The sequence below is a fragment of the Muscardinus avellanarius genome, assembly GCF_963383645.1.
Source record: "Muscardinus avellanarius genome assembly, chromosome: 7".
In the NCBI taxonomy this organism is placed as follows: domain Eukaryota; kingdom Metazoa; phylum Chordata; class Mammalia; order Rodentia; family Gliridae; genus Muscardinus; species Muscardinus avellanarius.
The window spans coordinates 88,884,826-88,901,153 of NC_137793.1; the positions used below are offsets into that span (position 1 = coordinate 88,884,826).

The window sequence follows — 16,328 nt, forward strand, 5'->3', positions numbered from 1 at the left end:
AGTCTATGATATGCACTGCTTTTCTTGGTGACTTGTCCTTCATATCTTGTGGGTTTGCAGTCCTTGTTCAACAAGTGCATTTTGCCCCTGGAATTCTCAGGACAGAAGAGAGCTGAAGGGAGGGTGGCGCATCAGAGACTGGGAATGGGGACTAGTCCTGGGATGAGGGAGCTCAGGCACCAAGGCCACCCAAGGAGGCAGGAGAAGCCACGTGTAATTAGAGAAACCCTACCTGCCAGCTGTGTCAGGGATGTGCGGAAGCACAAGGAGCCAGGGTCTGTCCAGCACCTGGAAAGGGCAAAACTGGGCTTATGCAGCAGGCAGTGGTCCCTCTAGACCCCTCAGGGAGGACAGTGAGTCCCAGCCTCTGCACGGCTTCCTCAGCTCTGTGTGCCAGGATGGCCTGAGCACATTCTCCGTGCCAGGCCCTGGGCTGAATATGGGTCAAACCACCACCTCTAGTGACTGTGAGGGGAATGACAGCTTGGGAAAGCAGGTGGGCTGACCGCTGGGGAGGCGCCCGAAGGCAAGGGGAGGTGGCCATCCGCAGGCAGTGGGGAGTCCTCCCACTTTCTGAGCAGACACTGCTCCCGGGGAAGATCTGGGAGCTGTGTGAAGATACACCATGCCAGCTTTCCCCCACCTTTGATCGACTCTCTTGTTGCCTGCACCAGTCCTGTTACCAGGAGGGTGGGCTCTGGATGCCACCTCTATTCTCTCTCCCTTCCCTTCCCTTCCCTTCCCTTTCTTTTCTTTTCCTTTCCAGACTGGCTTGCTGTTAAGGTTGTCATTCTGAATGTGTCCTTGGGCTGTAAAGAAATTGCTTCAACAGCAAGGAATTTTTTTGCTTTGTCTAACTTGAGTTTAGAAATAGATAGGTTTGCCCTAATGATATATAAGACCCAATTTCTTTGGTCTCTCAGCTGTTTCCCCAGCTCCCAGCTTCCCCCTCATGACAACAACCCTAGCACCCTTTGCCTTCCTCTCTTTGCTCAGGGTGGAAGTTGGGGGATTGGTTCCTAGGAAGCTCTCTCAGAAGACAGGATATTTTTCTTCCAGGACCCCTAGAAACCCCTTCTCACTTACTGCCCATGAACATCCCCAATCCATAACCTTGACCTAAGGTTAGGCCCAGGCCACATGCAGAGGCTAAAAGTGGGGCCATTACTGAGAAAAAGGAGAATGTAGCAGATGCCCCCTTTACAGGGCAGCTGTGAACCCTCAGGTGAAGGTGAGAGGCGACTGAGCTGGTGGCCGGCAGCAGGAAGAGGCGTGGAGAGGAGAGGTGGTGAGCCACAGGGCCCGGCAGGCCTGTGAGGGTGAAGGGGAGAGAGCGGAGCATTGTTCCAGGTTTGAGATGAGATCTCTCAATGAGGAAGAGGATGGTCATGGTACCACAAACAGAGATAAAGAAGTCAGGAGAAGAAGGCAGTGAGCTCAGATGCTCCTGTGCCAGTCTGTGCACCTGGTGATGCCCAGGTGGACATGTGCCCCCCAAATTGGATGCACATGAGTCTGGGCTCAGAGGACAGGTCAGAACCACAGATACATGGGAGTCCTTGCATGGAGGTGACAGCAGGTAGGTTGGCACGTAGGAAGTAGGGGAGTGAGAGGGACCACAGGGAAGCACAACTTTTAGGATGCGGGAGTATAAATGTATCTCTCTCCTCTACTCCAAGAAAACCTGTACTTGGGAGGCTGAGATGGGAGGATCACAGGTTCAAGACTGGCCTCAGCAACTTAGCAAGGTTCTCAGTAATCTAGCAAGACCCTGTTTTAAAATAAAGAAATAAGCCGGGCATGGTGGTACGTGATTGTAATCTCAGTACTTGGGAGGATAAGACAGGAGTATTGTAAGTTTGCAGCCAGCCTCTTAGTGAGACCCTCTGCTTAGTGAGACTCTGTTTTATTTTTTTTTATTTATTTTTTGGTGGTACTGGGGGTAGAACCCAGAGGCTTTCTACCTCTGGGCTATACTCCCAGATCCATTTTATATTTTATTTGGAAACAGGGTCTCACTAAGTAGCTGAGAGCCTCACTAAGTAGCCGAGGCTGGCTTTGAACCTGTGTGAGCCTCCTGTCTCAGCCTCCCAAGCGCAGGGATTACAAGCATGCGCCACCACGCCTGGCGTGAGACTCTGTTTTAAATCAAGAATAAAAAATAGGGTTGGGGGTATAGCTCGGAAGTAGAATGCCCCTGGGTTCATTCCCCAGCACCACAAAAAAAAAAAAAAAAGAAAAAAAAAATAGGGCCAGGTGTGGTGGTGCACATTTGTAATCCCCAGGCTTGGGAGGCGGAGATAGGAGGATCACGCAGGTCCAAAGCCAGCCTCACTGGCTTAAGAGACCCTGTTTCCAAATAAAATATAAAATAGGTCTGGGAGTATAGCCTGGGGGTAGAAGGGTTCCATCCCCAGTACCACCAAAAATAAATAAATAAATAAAAATTAAATAATAATTAATTAAAAATGGCTGGGGATGTAGCTTAGAGGTAGAATGCCCTGGATCCAATACCCAGTGCAAAAAATAGAATAAAATAAAAACAAGTATAAATAAGAAATAAAATAGACATAAAAATAAAGGGAATGTGCATGCAATATCCATCCAAGTTAAGAAAAATAACTTTTCCAGTGCCTCAGTGGCCCTCTGGTAACCACCGCATAGTGCTCTGTTCCCTGTCGTAGAGGTGATTCCTCCAAAACAATAATTTGTGATGGTCTTTCACTCGATTTCCTGTAATATTTTTTCCACCGTTTGTTCATCTCTCAACAATGGGAGCTGTGCCCATTTGTGTGAACTTTACACAGATGGGTTTGTGTTTTAGGAGCTTTGAGTGATGGCCTTTCTGTGGCTCCCTCTCTCTGAGCTGCCCTGGAGAGCCCCCTGCGGCGAGAGCTGGTTTAGCCCCGCTGCTCCGGCCGGGTACTCTGCATCGCACGCGCATCCGTATCCTTTAGGGTGCCTAGCTCAGCTCTGACAACATAGTGGCCGCTCAGTAAATAAGATTAGACTGGGGGAGAGACCCCCAAATAACAGTGGAGGATGTGGTGAGGAGCCAGCAGGAAGTGATCCGCCAGATCGTGACCCCCAGGAGCCCCACTTTCACTTTTGCTCCCTCGTCTCTGCTATTGCTTCTTTAGCACTAGAAGTCTATGTTTCCATCTCCCTGGGAGCCTAATTTTGATTTCTATGTCCCTTTTCAGAATGCCGAACTGGGGAGGAGGCAAGAAATGTGGGGTGTGCCAGAAGACGGTTTACTTTGCTGAAGAAGTCCAATGCGAAGGCAACAGCTTCCACAAATCCTGCTTTCTGTGCAGTGAGTACCACCCAGGCCATGCTGTTGCTGCTGGGAGGACCAGACTCAGCCCTTGCCCCCGCTGGCCGGGCCTGTCTGCACCCCAGGGAACTGGTCCCGTGGGATGTAAACAGCTTGACATTTGGCTAACTCGCAGCTGGGGAGGGAAGCACTTAAGGGCCTCTTTGTTCCCTTCAGAAGCTGCCTTCCTGGGGGTGAACTGGCCAGTGCTCAAGGGGGTGGCGGGCGTGCAGGGGCCGAGAGCCAGGCTGGAAAGACTTGGTTAGGAAAACTTTCCACTCCATTCTCTCTCTCTTTCTCCTGGCCACAGTCCCATCATTTCAGAGGAAGACAACCCAAAGTTTCACTACTTTGCAGACCCAAATTATCCCTGGTGAAAAAGCAATAGAGGCTGCAAGCTTATAGTGAAAGTCAGTGTGGAGGAAGAGCGAGGGTCTCCCTCTGCAGCCCCTTCAGGCCAGTGCGTCTGCCTCTCTCGTTATCTACTCTTCCTACTCGGCCTGCAAGGAGAAGAAGGGGCACAGAGTTCAATGCTAGCCATTCTTAATAATGAGAATAGTGAGAGTTGCTTCAGTCACAAGCTTGGATGAGTAGTAAGCTAGGCACAGGACACCAAGAGACAGAAAGAGGTCAGGCCCACCTGGGGGCCATGATGCTATGATGGTCCATGGCTGGCTGGTACCTGAGCCAGCTGATAGATCCAGGAAATGGCAACCTAGAGAAGCCTCTCTTTGGACCCTCAAATGATTGGTCTATTGTGACCAGAGCAGAAGATCTGTGTTAGAAGAAGAGACAACTAGCCGGGCATGGTGGCACATGCTTGTAATACCAGCATCTGGGAGGCTGAGAGAGGAGGATCTCAGTTTGTAGACAACCTCAGCTACTACTTAGTGAGGGCCTTTGCAACTCAGTGAGATTCTGTTTCAAAATAAAAAATAAAAACTAGGGCTGGGGGTGTAACTTGGAGGTAGAGTGCTGCTGGGTTCCATCCCTAGTACCACAAAGAAGAAGAGGAAAAAGAGGAAGAGGAAGAAGAAGAAGAAAAGAAGAAGAAGAAGAAGAAGAAGGAGGAGGAGGAGGAGGAGGAGGAGGAGGAGGAGGAGGAGGAAAGAAGGAAAAAGGAGGAAGAAGGAAGAACTACAGCTAGGTGTATTTCCTTAAGTGCTGGCCAAGCTAAAGGTAGTAGAGTATCTCTGATCAGGAACAGGATCAGAATTCAGATTCTACTATCTGTGTGATGACATATGTCATTCACTTTCTCTCTGGTTGTTTTCTCATTAACATTTACCTCTTGAGGATGTTGTGGGAATAGAAATGAAAGGTGTTTATAAAATGAATAAAGCCCTTAAAGCAGTTGGGAATGTTCAGTAAGTGATAGATGCTCTTCTGGATGTAGGCACATGGGCACACGTTGCCCATTGCTAAGGGGTTCACAGTGTGATGATGTGAAAAAAGGAGAAGCTTACAGGGCTTGAAGTCCCAGACCATCTGGTAGACACAGAAATGGCGTCCTGTCCATCCAACAGAAGAGGAGATTAGACAGGAGACTGGAATGTCCTACATTTCCAGGTGGTTTGGGCTCCAAAATAGGGTGCAGCTAGGCCAAAGGCCACCTGTTCACTGGATATTCTCCAGGTCCATCACCGGGCAGGCCAGCCTGACGCCACCCAGCACGGGCAGCAGAGGCCCCACACTGCCCAGTGGCTGGAGCAACAGCCCCCAGAGCAGCTGATGAATGGGGTGTTGATAATTTTCAGCAGAGCTGGCTTCCAGCCTGCAAAGGAGGCTGTGCACAGCCGCATCTTGTTATCAGTAGCTCATCACTTGGACATTTTCAAGCCATTTCTTTCTATCAGAGGGAAAAAGAGAGTGTTTTGCATTGGCCGGGAAGAGGGTCCAGGCTGCCGGGGTCTGAAGGCTGTGCTGTCCAATGTTGCTTAATCATAGATTAAAAGGAGCCATCTGGAGCCCAGAACTCCTGCCTGTCTCCTGTTTGTGGAGAATAGCTGTCGGTCAGGCATGGAGGGAAGTCAGGAATTCAGGGGGTGGCATAGGAAGGAAGGAGTAGGGCCTGGGGCAGGGTAAGAGGGGGTGTCGGGGATTAGAAACAGAAAGTCAGGCTGGGAACAGGGTGGCTGGGGGTGTTATGCAACCAACACCCCTAGGGAACAGTCACGTGTCCCTCTGGGGTCTTGGAGCCTGGGCAGTTCCTGGGTATTAGAGCTCTCAGCAGATCCTGTCGCACTGCCTATGACCCGGTTTGCTGAGGCATCAGCCCCATCTGCTTGCTCTTTGTGTCTACAGTAGCACCTGGCAGCTGGTGGGTTCTTGACAAAGATTTGTTCAGGAATGGGAAGAGTTTCACTTCTCTTTTTTCAGTCAAGTGGGTGATGTGTCCAGCTTGAATCTGGGGGAAACCCATAGAATCAAAAGTCTTTCCCTCCTAAAGAAGAGAGAGGCCTGAGCCGGGTGTGGTGGTGCCTGCCTGTAATCCCCATACTTAGGAGGATGAGGTGGGAAGACTATAGATTCGAGGCCAGCCTCAACAGTTTAGCAAGGCCTCCAGTAACTTAGTGAGACCCTGTTTCAAAACAAGAAAGGGCTGGAGATAGCTGGGAGGTAGAATGACCCTGGGTTCAATCCCCAGTAACACAAAAAGACAGGGGAAAAAAATACAGCCAGGTGTGGTGGCTTACACCTGTAATCCTAGCACTTGGGAGCCAAGACAGGAGAATCACAGGTTCAAGGTCAGTCTCAGCAAGTAGTGAGAGTCTCACCAACCCAGCGAGACCTTGTTTCAATATGAAAATGAAAAATAGGGTTAGAGGTATAGCCGAGAGGTAGAATGCCCCTGGGATGAATCCTCAGTACCACAAAAATAAATAAATAAATAAATAAATAAATAAATGCCTGGTCTGGGTGCCAGTAAGGGCCTCTTCTTTGTTGGCTAGGCCTGGGTAGTCTCCAAAAGTTCTTCTGGTCATTTGGGTCCTTACCTCTGGTTCCACTCAGCTTGGGAGCCGCACTCTCTTTCCTGAGGTCTAGGATGGGCAAGAGGGCAAGCTGCTGTAATAGGCCAGATCGAAGGAGAGCCCCCCCCCCTTGCTTCTGGCTTCTGACCTGGAGCAGGGGCTAAGTGCATCTGCTGTTCACCCCATGGTCTCAGCAGAGCAGCCAGTTCCCATTAGCAGAAGCTCAGATGCTGATAGGAGAGCCTGGCTCTGGCTTGGAGTCTGCCCTGAGGCTGCGTGCCGATCTCTGAGCTGTTACCTGCTCCCCTCTGGGGCAGGTCGGGGTTGACCAGCCAGCCCTGTGGGAAAGAAGAGCCGCTCTGTCCTAACCCTGCAGTGCTGGCTCATAGAACTGAATCCTGTGTGGCCCCGACAGAGCTGCAGAATCTAAGTGTGTGGGGGAAGCTCGCAGAGCCCTGCAGGGTCTCTGACCCTAGGCTTAGGTGTAAGATCACACTCAGCCAGCAGAAAACAATGTCTAGAATTTAGGGGCTGGGATCTGGCCCAGCATTTTTTTCTAGCTGACTATGTGTCCTTGAATTTTTTTGTGACTTTTCCTTCCAGAAGCAAAGAGAGTCCCTCTCTATCTTTGGGTGGGCTGGGGTGGGGGCCTCCTCTCCCCTGCATTTCCAAACAGCATCTTAAGGCTCCACTGAGCCAGGTGGCACCTGGGAGTACATGTTCCCAACAAATGTACACATCTAGGTTTTGTTTTGTTGCTTAACATGATTCGGTAGAAATTTATTCAGGTCTTCCTTAAATAAGGGATATATTCAGAATTCTCCAGATGAGTCTTTGGTGAACCTTATATGTGAGCAGAGTCCCTGACTATATCTGGATGGAGGGGAGGGGCAGAGGTGAGGGCGAGGTGCCTCAGGTGGGCCACGGTGGGCAGGACCGTGCTACTGAGCACAAAGGCAGGGCAGAAAGGACAGGAGGTCCTGACCAGCACAGCAGGGGAGCCAGCCCAAGGGTAGCAGCTTGTTGGCCCTGATGTTTCCTGCGCTTCTTGCTGGGGACATCAGTGAAAAGAGGCCTCCTTCCCCCAACCACTCTTATCTGTTTTCTGCTTTCCTTCTGGTCTTAGAGTCTCCAGTTCAATTTAGTTCTTACAGGAAACAATTCCAGGCTGATTCCTGACTTCCTGCCCTAGAAGGGAATGCTGGAGCCCTGGCCTGCTGTTCCTTTGCCCTTCTTTTCAGGAGCCAAGCCCCGGGGGAGGTGGGAGGAGTCCATATTTGGGTGGCCCAGGGTGCTGGAATGGGGTGGGGATCTGGAGGACTGGACAGGAGGGTCCTTATTTAGTCAAGTCTCCAACCTGGGGCCTAGGAGGAGGGCGGAGGGCTGACCCTTGGGAGGCAAGAGAATGGCACTTTGCAAGGACCCGTGCTAAGACTTCTCGCAGGGAGGCGTGTCCCAGGCTTCTAGTGCCAGGAGGAGGTGTTTGACGGTGCAGTTTAATGGGCACATTGAATTCCAGCATTAGAGGACTATCATAAATCAAATTAGGATCACAGGGCGAGTCCGAAAGAAAGAGAGTGAAGTAGGATGTTGTGAGAGTAGTTAGAGGTTGGAAGCATATGGCTTCTTGAGGCCTGGGCCTGGCCCTGGCCCTCCTGTTTCCAGGTGTACCAACTTCTTATAATACTCTTATAAGAGCTGGGTACAATGGCACATGCCTGAAATCCCAGTACTTGGGAGGCTGAGACAGGAGGATTGCAGGCCTGAGGCCAGCCTCAGCAACTTAGTGCGACACTCAGCAACTTATCAAGACCTGTTTCATTAAAAGTTTTTAAAAAGCCGGGCGTGGTGGCGCACGCTTGCAATCCTAGCATTTGGGAGGCTGAAACTGGAGGAGGATTGCGGTTCACGGGCAGCCTCAGCTACTTAGTGAGGCCCTTTGCAACTCAATGAGACCCGGTTTCAAAATAAAGAATAAAAAATAGGGCTGGGGGCGTAGCTTGGAGGTAGAATGTCCCTGGGTTCCATCCCGGTACCGAAAGAAAAGAAAAGGCTGGGAATGTATCTCAGAGAAGTAGAACGCCCCTGGGTTTAATCCTCAGTAAATAATAATAATAATAATAATAATAATAATAAATAATAATAGAAGGCCATCATATTTGTCATGTACCTATTGTGTGCAGGGTAATGGACTTAGTATGTTCCATATAAGATCTCATTTGATTATTTCCAACCTCCTTTTGGAGAGGCTGTTATCTATTAATGAAAGAACTGAGGCAGGAATGGCCAGTAACTGAGAGAGAGCTGGGATTTGAGTCCAGGCTTTGAGCTTTTCATGCTTGACAGCTGGCCCATCTCCCCTCTGAGACAGCAGGGGGCAGTCCAAGGCCCGCTGGTGTCATGGCTCACCCCATTCCATCTCTCTTACCCCAGGAGCCAGGAAATCCTCCCCACTGTCCAGCCTTACTTCTCTCTGTGGCAAAGTGATTTCTAAGACTAGAAATTCCAAATTCTGTTGTTGTGATCCTCTTGACCTGCTGATTTCAAAACCCACCATGATGGGCACTCCATACATGTTAAACTTCTCTTCAGAGTAAATCACTTCACCTGCACCTGCTGGCCTCCTGCATCACCTGCTCTGACTCCCACCAACGTGGGCAGATTGTCTCTCCTGCATTCTGCTGTGGGAGGCTGGCAAGCCCTACCTTTCTTCCCTCCTTTTTTCTCCTGTCCTGTTGGGATGCACAGTCTCTTAGCCAAGGACAGAGTGAAGAGTGTCACTTGGCATTCTGTGGTTTGGAGTCAGCCTGGGTGGTTGTTTCTGAACTGTGGGGTGCATCACAGCCTGGGGAGGTAGAAGGGTACAGAGGTCTGAGGGAGACACTCACAGAGACCCAGAAGCAGGGGCTTGGCCACCTAGAGTTAGACCCCATCCCTCTGTTCTCCAGCATGCTGACCATCCCACTGGCCCCTGTGCCTGCACAGCTCCTAAGAGGTTGGAATAGTATGCCTGCAGAGTCCCCAGAGAGCTTCCGTTTCAGGGGGCTGTAGAGAGCAAGCCACTCACCCCAGCAACGATCACCATTCCTGTGTCCTCTCCACAGTGGTCTGCAAGAAGAATCTGGACAGCACCACTGTGGCCGTGCATGGGGAGGAGATCTATTGCAAGTCCTGCTATGGCAAGAAGTATGGGCCAAAAGGCTACGGCTATGGGCAGGGCGCGGGCACGCTGAGCACCGACAAGGGAGAGGCGCTGGGCATCAAGCATGAGGAGTGAGTACAAGGTCTCCCCACTCTTTTCTTGAGTTCAGCAGTGGAAGGCTCAGGGAGTCATTTATCTAGCAAGGAGCCATAGAGCAGCCCTATGCATCAGGCCATTGGAGATGCAGAGGATCCAGCTGGGAACGTAACGGGTCAGGGTCCTCCAAGCATGGAGTCTGCAACCTATATGTTTAAAATCATCAGAGCTTGGAGGGACTCCAGGAATTACTTGGTCTAATGTCCTCATTTTAGAGATAAGAAAACCCAGGGGACCCCTGCGAGTGAGACCAGGGCTCTGAGCAACACCCCTGCCCCACCAGGCTTGCTCAGCCCCACAGTCTTTCACTCCTGCTGAAGGGAAGTCACGTCCTTGCCTTGGAAGTGCCACAGAGTGTCACTGGGTCCACCCCCAGCCTAAACATCTGCTGACCTCTGACCTGCTGGTACAGGGTGGCTGTCGGCTGCCAGCCTGGCCAGCTCCTCAGCTCTGGGGCGACGGACGGAAGTGACGGATGAATTACCAAGTTTCAGCCAAGGCCACTGACCCAGTGGGGATGATTCATCAGCAGATTTCCTCTGGAGAGAATCTGATAAGAGGCCAGCTGCAGAAATGAGGGGCAGAGGAGGGCAGTTCTTAACAAATGAGGCGTTAGATGATTCTGGGGATTACACTGGGTAACTGGGGAAAGTATGATGTTTCAGAGAAAATAACATTGTGCCGAGTCTTGGTTTGTCCATCTATAATGGAGATGATGAGCTGAGAGGTCCTGGTAGCCTTAGCCTTTGTGATTGGCTGGGAGACTACCTGCTTGGCACCAGGTGAAGGTGGGCTGATGCCTGTGCAGTGCCAGCCCCACCTGTATTAGTCATTGTAAGGTATCTCTCTCTTCATATCTTTCCTTGTGCAGAGCCCCTGGCCACAGGCCCACCACCAACCCTAATGCCTCCAAGTTCGCCCAGAAGATCGGCGGGTCTGAGCGCTGCCCCCGATGCAGCCAGGCAGTCTATGCTGCGGAGAAGGTGATCGGTGCTGGGAAGGTAAGGTGGAGAGGGGAAGAAGACAGCTTCCTGAAGTGTGGGTTCCAGAACTTTGCAAGCAGTGTTTCTAGCTCTGCTCAGGGTGGTATAAATGCTGGGCTTTTTTTTTTTTTAATTTATTGGTGCATTGTTGTCATACATTTTAATGGAGTACAAGATGGTAGAGGCATACATGCACACATCACCCAATTAGCCCTTACTCAATTATCACCCCATTGGGGTGATAATTGGCCTAGTGATTGACACTGATATGTTTGTGAATGTACATCATGTACATTAGGGAATTTCCCTCTTCCCCCTTTCCCATCCTTCTCAATTAGGTCTCCTTATTTGCTCGTCTATGGTTTCTCCTTCGTCTAGAGTTCCTCCTATGACCCATTTTCTCCCTAGCTTCTGCATATTAGGGAGAGCATCCAATTTCTTACTTTTTGTGACTGACTAATCTCACTTAGCATAATGTTCTCCAGCTTTTTAACCCTTGCCCTTCTAAAGAAGAAATAAACCTTTGTCTCTGTGGGTTGCTTGTCTCAGTCTCCAAGGAGCTCAGCACCCATGAACCACAACATCCCCAGAGTTGAGGTGATTCATAGGGAGTTGCAAAGATGAGTCTGTATCTGCAGTTGAGGAACACAGTGTCTAAGGGTACATGGATGGGTTTCAGAGAGTCCACAGTCTCCCTGAAATTACATGCAAAGTTTTGTGGAAAGATTTCTTTTTCTAGGAAGAGACTCACAGTGGTCATCAGACTTTCAAAAGGACTTGTGGTCCCCAGATGTACATTCTGTTTCTGGGATGTGTACTCTCGGAAATCTACTCTTATACCCCCCAGGGTAGAGGTTTTCAAGGTTCAAGGCCTATCTCAGCCTCCGGGGACCCTTGGCCAGGAGCCAAGCCTAAGTTTGCCTGAGTCTGAAGCCCTCGCTCAAGGGGATAAGCCACCATCTCTCTTTTGACTGGACCAGGGAAGAAATATTTGAAGACCTGAAAGAATTTTCAGATGTATGCATGAGCAAAGAAATTAAGCTTTTTTTTTTTTTTTTTTTTTTTTTTTTTTTTTTTTTTTTTTAGGGAGGTGGGAAATTAGAGGATGGGTGGATGGGTGTTGGTCTAAGTGCAGTTCAGTTCCCATTCAGGTTGGAGAGCTGGGATAGCAGCCTCTGTGAGGAAACCAGCCTGGGAGATGTTGAGATTGCTCAGGACACAAAAGGGAGGACTGAAACCCGTGTCCCCAGTTCTGCTCCTTGGACCCCACTGCTGTCACTTGGGCACGTGAGGAGGAGCCAGGGGGTAAAGTCCAGCAGCCAAGAAATCTACAGGGAGCCAGCTTCCTGTCTCGCCCTCAGCCTGGGCGCCGGTGGCTCTGCTGCGGAAGTTTCTCTGCCCTTAGAAGGCATTGTTTTGTCCTGCCTGCTCACTGCCAGCCTCTAGCTTCTCCTGGGCTTAGCAGAGCTGTCCACACATCAGCCTCTTTGCCTGCTCAGCTGTTGCTGATGGGAGCCAGCTGCCGGGGAGTCTCTGTCTGTGTGAGAGGGGGCGGTTGCTGTTCCTCCCTGGGAGGCTTTCTGCCCCATACTGCTGCAGGACACCTCTTAGAGCCACAGGGGGCCTTCTGTGGCCCCAGGAGGAACTGCATTCCTTGGGCCTGTTCTTGCTCAGTTCAACTCATCTCACAGTCCCATTCTCCTTCCAAAGTAATACCAACAGCACTGACTCAGGACCTCGTCTGTGCCAGCCCCGGGCGGCACTACACACTGATGAAGTCGTTTAGGGCTCACAGCTGCCTGGCGAGGGAGGGGCCATGTCATTCTCCAAGAGGTGATGGCCTTTGGGCAAATGAAACACAAGTTCCAGAACTTTAGAGGCCAGGCTGGTCCAGGAGAATCCCAACTACACATGCCTGCTCTGTGGCTAGGTATCAGAGGTTTAAATGTCAAGTACTCACTCACATCCTCTGCAAGGCAGACAGAGAGGACAGGGGAGGCTGTTAACCAGTAAGAGGCAGTAACAGGAGACCAGAGCCTTCGCTTACACCACTAATCCACAGCAGAGGGGTGTGTAGAGGGCTTGTCTGGCCCTGCTGATGCCTGGGTGGTTACCTCCCTCCCTTGCCTGCCTTTTATAGTATCACTGAGCAGAGCACCATTGTGGTACCTCACGGCAACATATCACTGAGGTGAGGTGAGGTGAGGTGGGTGGGGTCAGTCCCTGGCCCTCTCTCTCCATAGCCCAGCAGGCTTGGGAAGTGCCCGTCCACCATGGCTCTGTCAAGGGGAGTGGGCTGGGGCTGGGGACGCTCTAAGCCCTGGCATCAGCATTAACTGTTTCCTTCCTACCTAGTCTTGGCATAAGTCCTGCTTCCGATGTGCCAAGTGTGGCAAGGGCCTCGAGTCAACCACCCTGGCAGACAAGGATGGCGAGATTTACTGCAAAGGTGGGCCATTTTACCTCTAATGGAAGATCGGGAGGCCCTAGGGGTAGGGAGCCCAAGCAATTATGCCTTTTCTGATTGGGAACCAATTCTGGGCCTTGGGGTCCAAGTGGCAGAGCATCTAGTAAGAGGCCTTCATTTCTAATGTGGGGAGAACAAGCTCAGAGGGAGAATCAGAGTCAGGTGGCAAATCAGGTCAGGGGACTGGGCAGGGCCCTGGGTTCCCAACTCCCTATCTACTGCTCTTATAGCAGATAATGCACCTTCTCTCATTTCAGTGGCCCAGGAAATGGGTACCTAGTGGTACCAAAAGCCTCCTCACTATTGAGACTGAGGCACAAGAAGAGATGGGGGGGCGCTGGTAGATCGTTCTCCAGAGGCCAGGCTCCAGGGGTGGCAGAGGGAGCTGCCCGGGGGTGGGGGTTGGGGGTTGGGGGTTGGGGGGAGAAGCACATCCTTACCCCTCTCCTCTCTCTGCAGGATGCTATGCTAAAAACTTCGGGCCCAAAGGCTTTGGTTTTGGACAAGGAGCTGGGGCCTTGGTCCACTCCGAGTGAGGTCGCACTGCCAGTCACCCCTGCCATGCTTTCCATCGCCGTCCCCTCCCCAGCAGCCTCTGAGACCTCCAGGACTCTTCTCTCTCACTGCCCAGCTGCACATCACTAATGACTTGAACTTGGGCATCTGGCTCCCTTTGGTTTGGGGGTCTGCCTGAGCTCCCACCCACTAAGGAACTACCCCTGCCTGACATCTCACACCATCACTATCTGTCTTTTTAGTCTATGCAGGACCAGTCCCTCTTTCCCCACACCTCACCCCACAGACTTCTGTTTTTAGCCTTCTAGACTGAGTGGTCATTCTCAGCTGGCCAAGATACCCACGAGGAGCAGCAGCAACAGGCCAGGAGAAGGGGAAAAGCCAGACTAAGATGGGTGGGGGAAGGCTGGGTTTATTGTTGGATCTCAGATATTCTTTTACATAGAAAGAGGCTGGGCTTCTGGATGTCTTCTAGAATAAGCCTGAGGATTCCCAGCTCAAGGAGTCACTATGGGAGGCAGACAAGGGCGTGAGCCATAGAAAGAAGCCACTTGCTTTTCTAGTTCTTTTGCCTTAGAGCATCTGTAGAACTGGGGTTCTTGTACTTGGGATTGGAGGAAAGCAACCCAATTCTAGGGACTGCAAAGTCAGGAGGTTATCTAAACACTTTAGATATCTAGTTCCATGTTGGCTGGCGGGAACCTAGTGAAATACTTCCAACATACATTTGCCTTTTTCAGTGGTCTAAATCTAAAGGTCAGATCTGGCCTTGGCTGTGATCCTGAGGTTGTGGTGGGCAGCTCCTCCCTTCTCCCAGCACAGCCCAGGCTAGTGCTCTGTCCTGGCCATGCCTGATTGTTCCCCAGATGCGAAGGAAGCAGACACATCCTCAGCCTTCATCCCATACCCCTTCCCTCTGTGTCCAGTCCTCAAGACCCCCCCACCCCCGCCAGCCCCAAACCTGCCCCTTCCACTCCAAGCTTCTCCAGGGACTTTCTCTGGTCACATCAACCTGTCCCTTCCAGAGGCCCAGGTCAGGAGCATTGGGGAGGCGGGGGAGGGGCTGGGCACCGATGCTCCCAGCAACAACACCATCTGCAGCTGTCCACTGCAGGGCTGCAGGCACAGGCTGTATTCAAGCTGATTTCTTATCTGGTCAATAAAGCTGTTTAGAACAAAACTCCGGTGTCCTGCTCCTGTGTCTGTGAAGCACTGTTGCACCCTGGGGACTGGGAGGGACCTGGATTGATGGAATCACATTAGCAGGTAGCCTGGTGGGAATGAATCAAAGAGGATTCGCTCCTGCTTTTTTAAGGACTGCTGGCTTTTCAGTACCAATGCTAACTGAACCATTGTGCCTGATGTGACCCCACCGACCGAATACCAGGCTCTTACTCTGTCTGGCCTCCACTTCCCACATCTGGGAATGAGAACTGCATGGACTTTGGCACTGGAGAGGCCCAGCGAGGCCCCCAAGTGTGCTCAGAACTTCTCCCAGCTTGGAAAGCCCCAGTGGGAGAGGGGAACTCAGCCAGAGGCACTTTTGTGTCAGATCCAGAAGGCTCACTTCTGCATAGGAGGTGAGGGCTGGAGTAGGGAGGCTCAGCTTCCCTCCCCCCTGTGAGAACCCTCACAGCCAAGACCACAGAAGCCCTGAGTTTTTGGAAACAGTTTCCTCTGATGGGTTGTATTGTGTCTCATCTCACAGATACCTGTCTGGTGCTTTGGGGCTGGACTTCTGTTTCAGCCCTTCTGGAAAATGTATCCACATTGAATTTTCAAAAAGAAAAACAAGCAGAGGCTTTAGCAACAAGGACTCATCTGCATATTATTCAGTGACCAATCCGGGAGGAGCCTTGACAACCCCACCACCTGGAATGGGACCCTGTGAGTATAAGGCCCATCGATGGTGCAGAGCAGCGGGCAAGTGTTGGCTGGAGATCAGGAGAGACTGCTAGTCCCGGGTGGGAGCTGGCTGGGATCTGAGCTCCCCAAGTAAGATTGAGGTCTTTTTCACCTCATACTTCAGTAAGTATGGCTGGCACAGGGCATAGCCCACGGGAGACGCTCAGGAAGGTTTGTGTAGGGAGGAGGATGGCTGTTTCCACAAACAGAAATGAGGCCTACTCTGGGAGCAATCCAGGTCAATGGGCAGGTTGGGAGTCTTTGGGGCCCAAAGCTGTAGACAGGCTGCCCTCTGCTGGCTGCACGCCGGGCCTCTCGCAGCACAGTGGCTATCCTGCTGCAGAGCCATGACCTTCCCTTCCCGGCCTGCAACACAGAGAGGGGAGGGGAAGGCACGCATCTCACACACTTCTCTCTTCTCTTCTCTTCTCTTCTCTTCTCTTCTCTTCTCTTCTCTTCTCTTCTTTCTTTCTTTTTCTTCTTCCTTCCTTTCTTTCCTTCCTTCTTTTTTCTTTTCTTTCTTTCTCTCCTCTCTCTCTCCTCTCTCTCTTTCCCTTCTCTTCTCTCTCTCTACTCCATTCTCGCAAATTGAACTCAGAGGCTTTCAATCTCCAAGGCTGAACTACACCCCCGACCCTATTTTACTTTGAAACAAGTTCTCACTAAATTCTGCGGGCCACGCTAAATTGGCGAGGCTGGCTTTGAAACTTGCGATCGTCCTGTTTCAGCCGCCTAAGTACTGGGTTTACAGGTGCGCACTACCATGCCCAGCTTGGCAGGCACGTCTTGGGAGTGAAAAAAGGGTAAAAGCAGAGGGCTGCAAGCCACAGGTGGCTGGGCCCGGAAGTGCCCACAGGGAGAGCGCCCAGTT

The 16,328-nt window shown here is 51.3% G+C and overlaps 1 protein-coding gene across 2 annotated transcripts; it reads left to right on the forward strand.

The window, feature by feature from the left end:
- Positions 1–3,204: 3,204 nt before the first annotated feature.
- On the forward strand, positions 3,205–13,601 carry CSRP1 (cysteine and glycine rich protein 1; the record flags this gene model as incomplete). Of its 2 annotated transcripts, none has more annotated exons than XM_080699390.1 (5): positions 3,205–3,316; positions 9,393–9,561; positions 10,458–10,587; positions 12,925–13,018; positions 13,496–13,601. In XM_080699390.1, the coding sequence occupies 5 exons, from the start codon at positions 3,205–3,207 to the stop codon at positions 13,570–13,572; spliced, it is 582 nt and encodes a 193-aa protein (XP_080555516.1). In that variant the 3' UTR covers positions 13,573–13,601. The 2 variants fall into 2 exon arrangements, with proteins under 2 accessions (XP_080555516.1, XP_080555517.1); XM_080699391.1 differs by having other exon boundaries at positions 10,458–10,569.
- Positions 13,602–16,328: the final 2,727 nt, after the last annotated feature.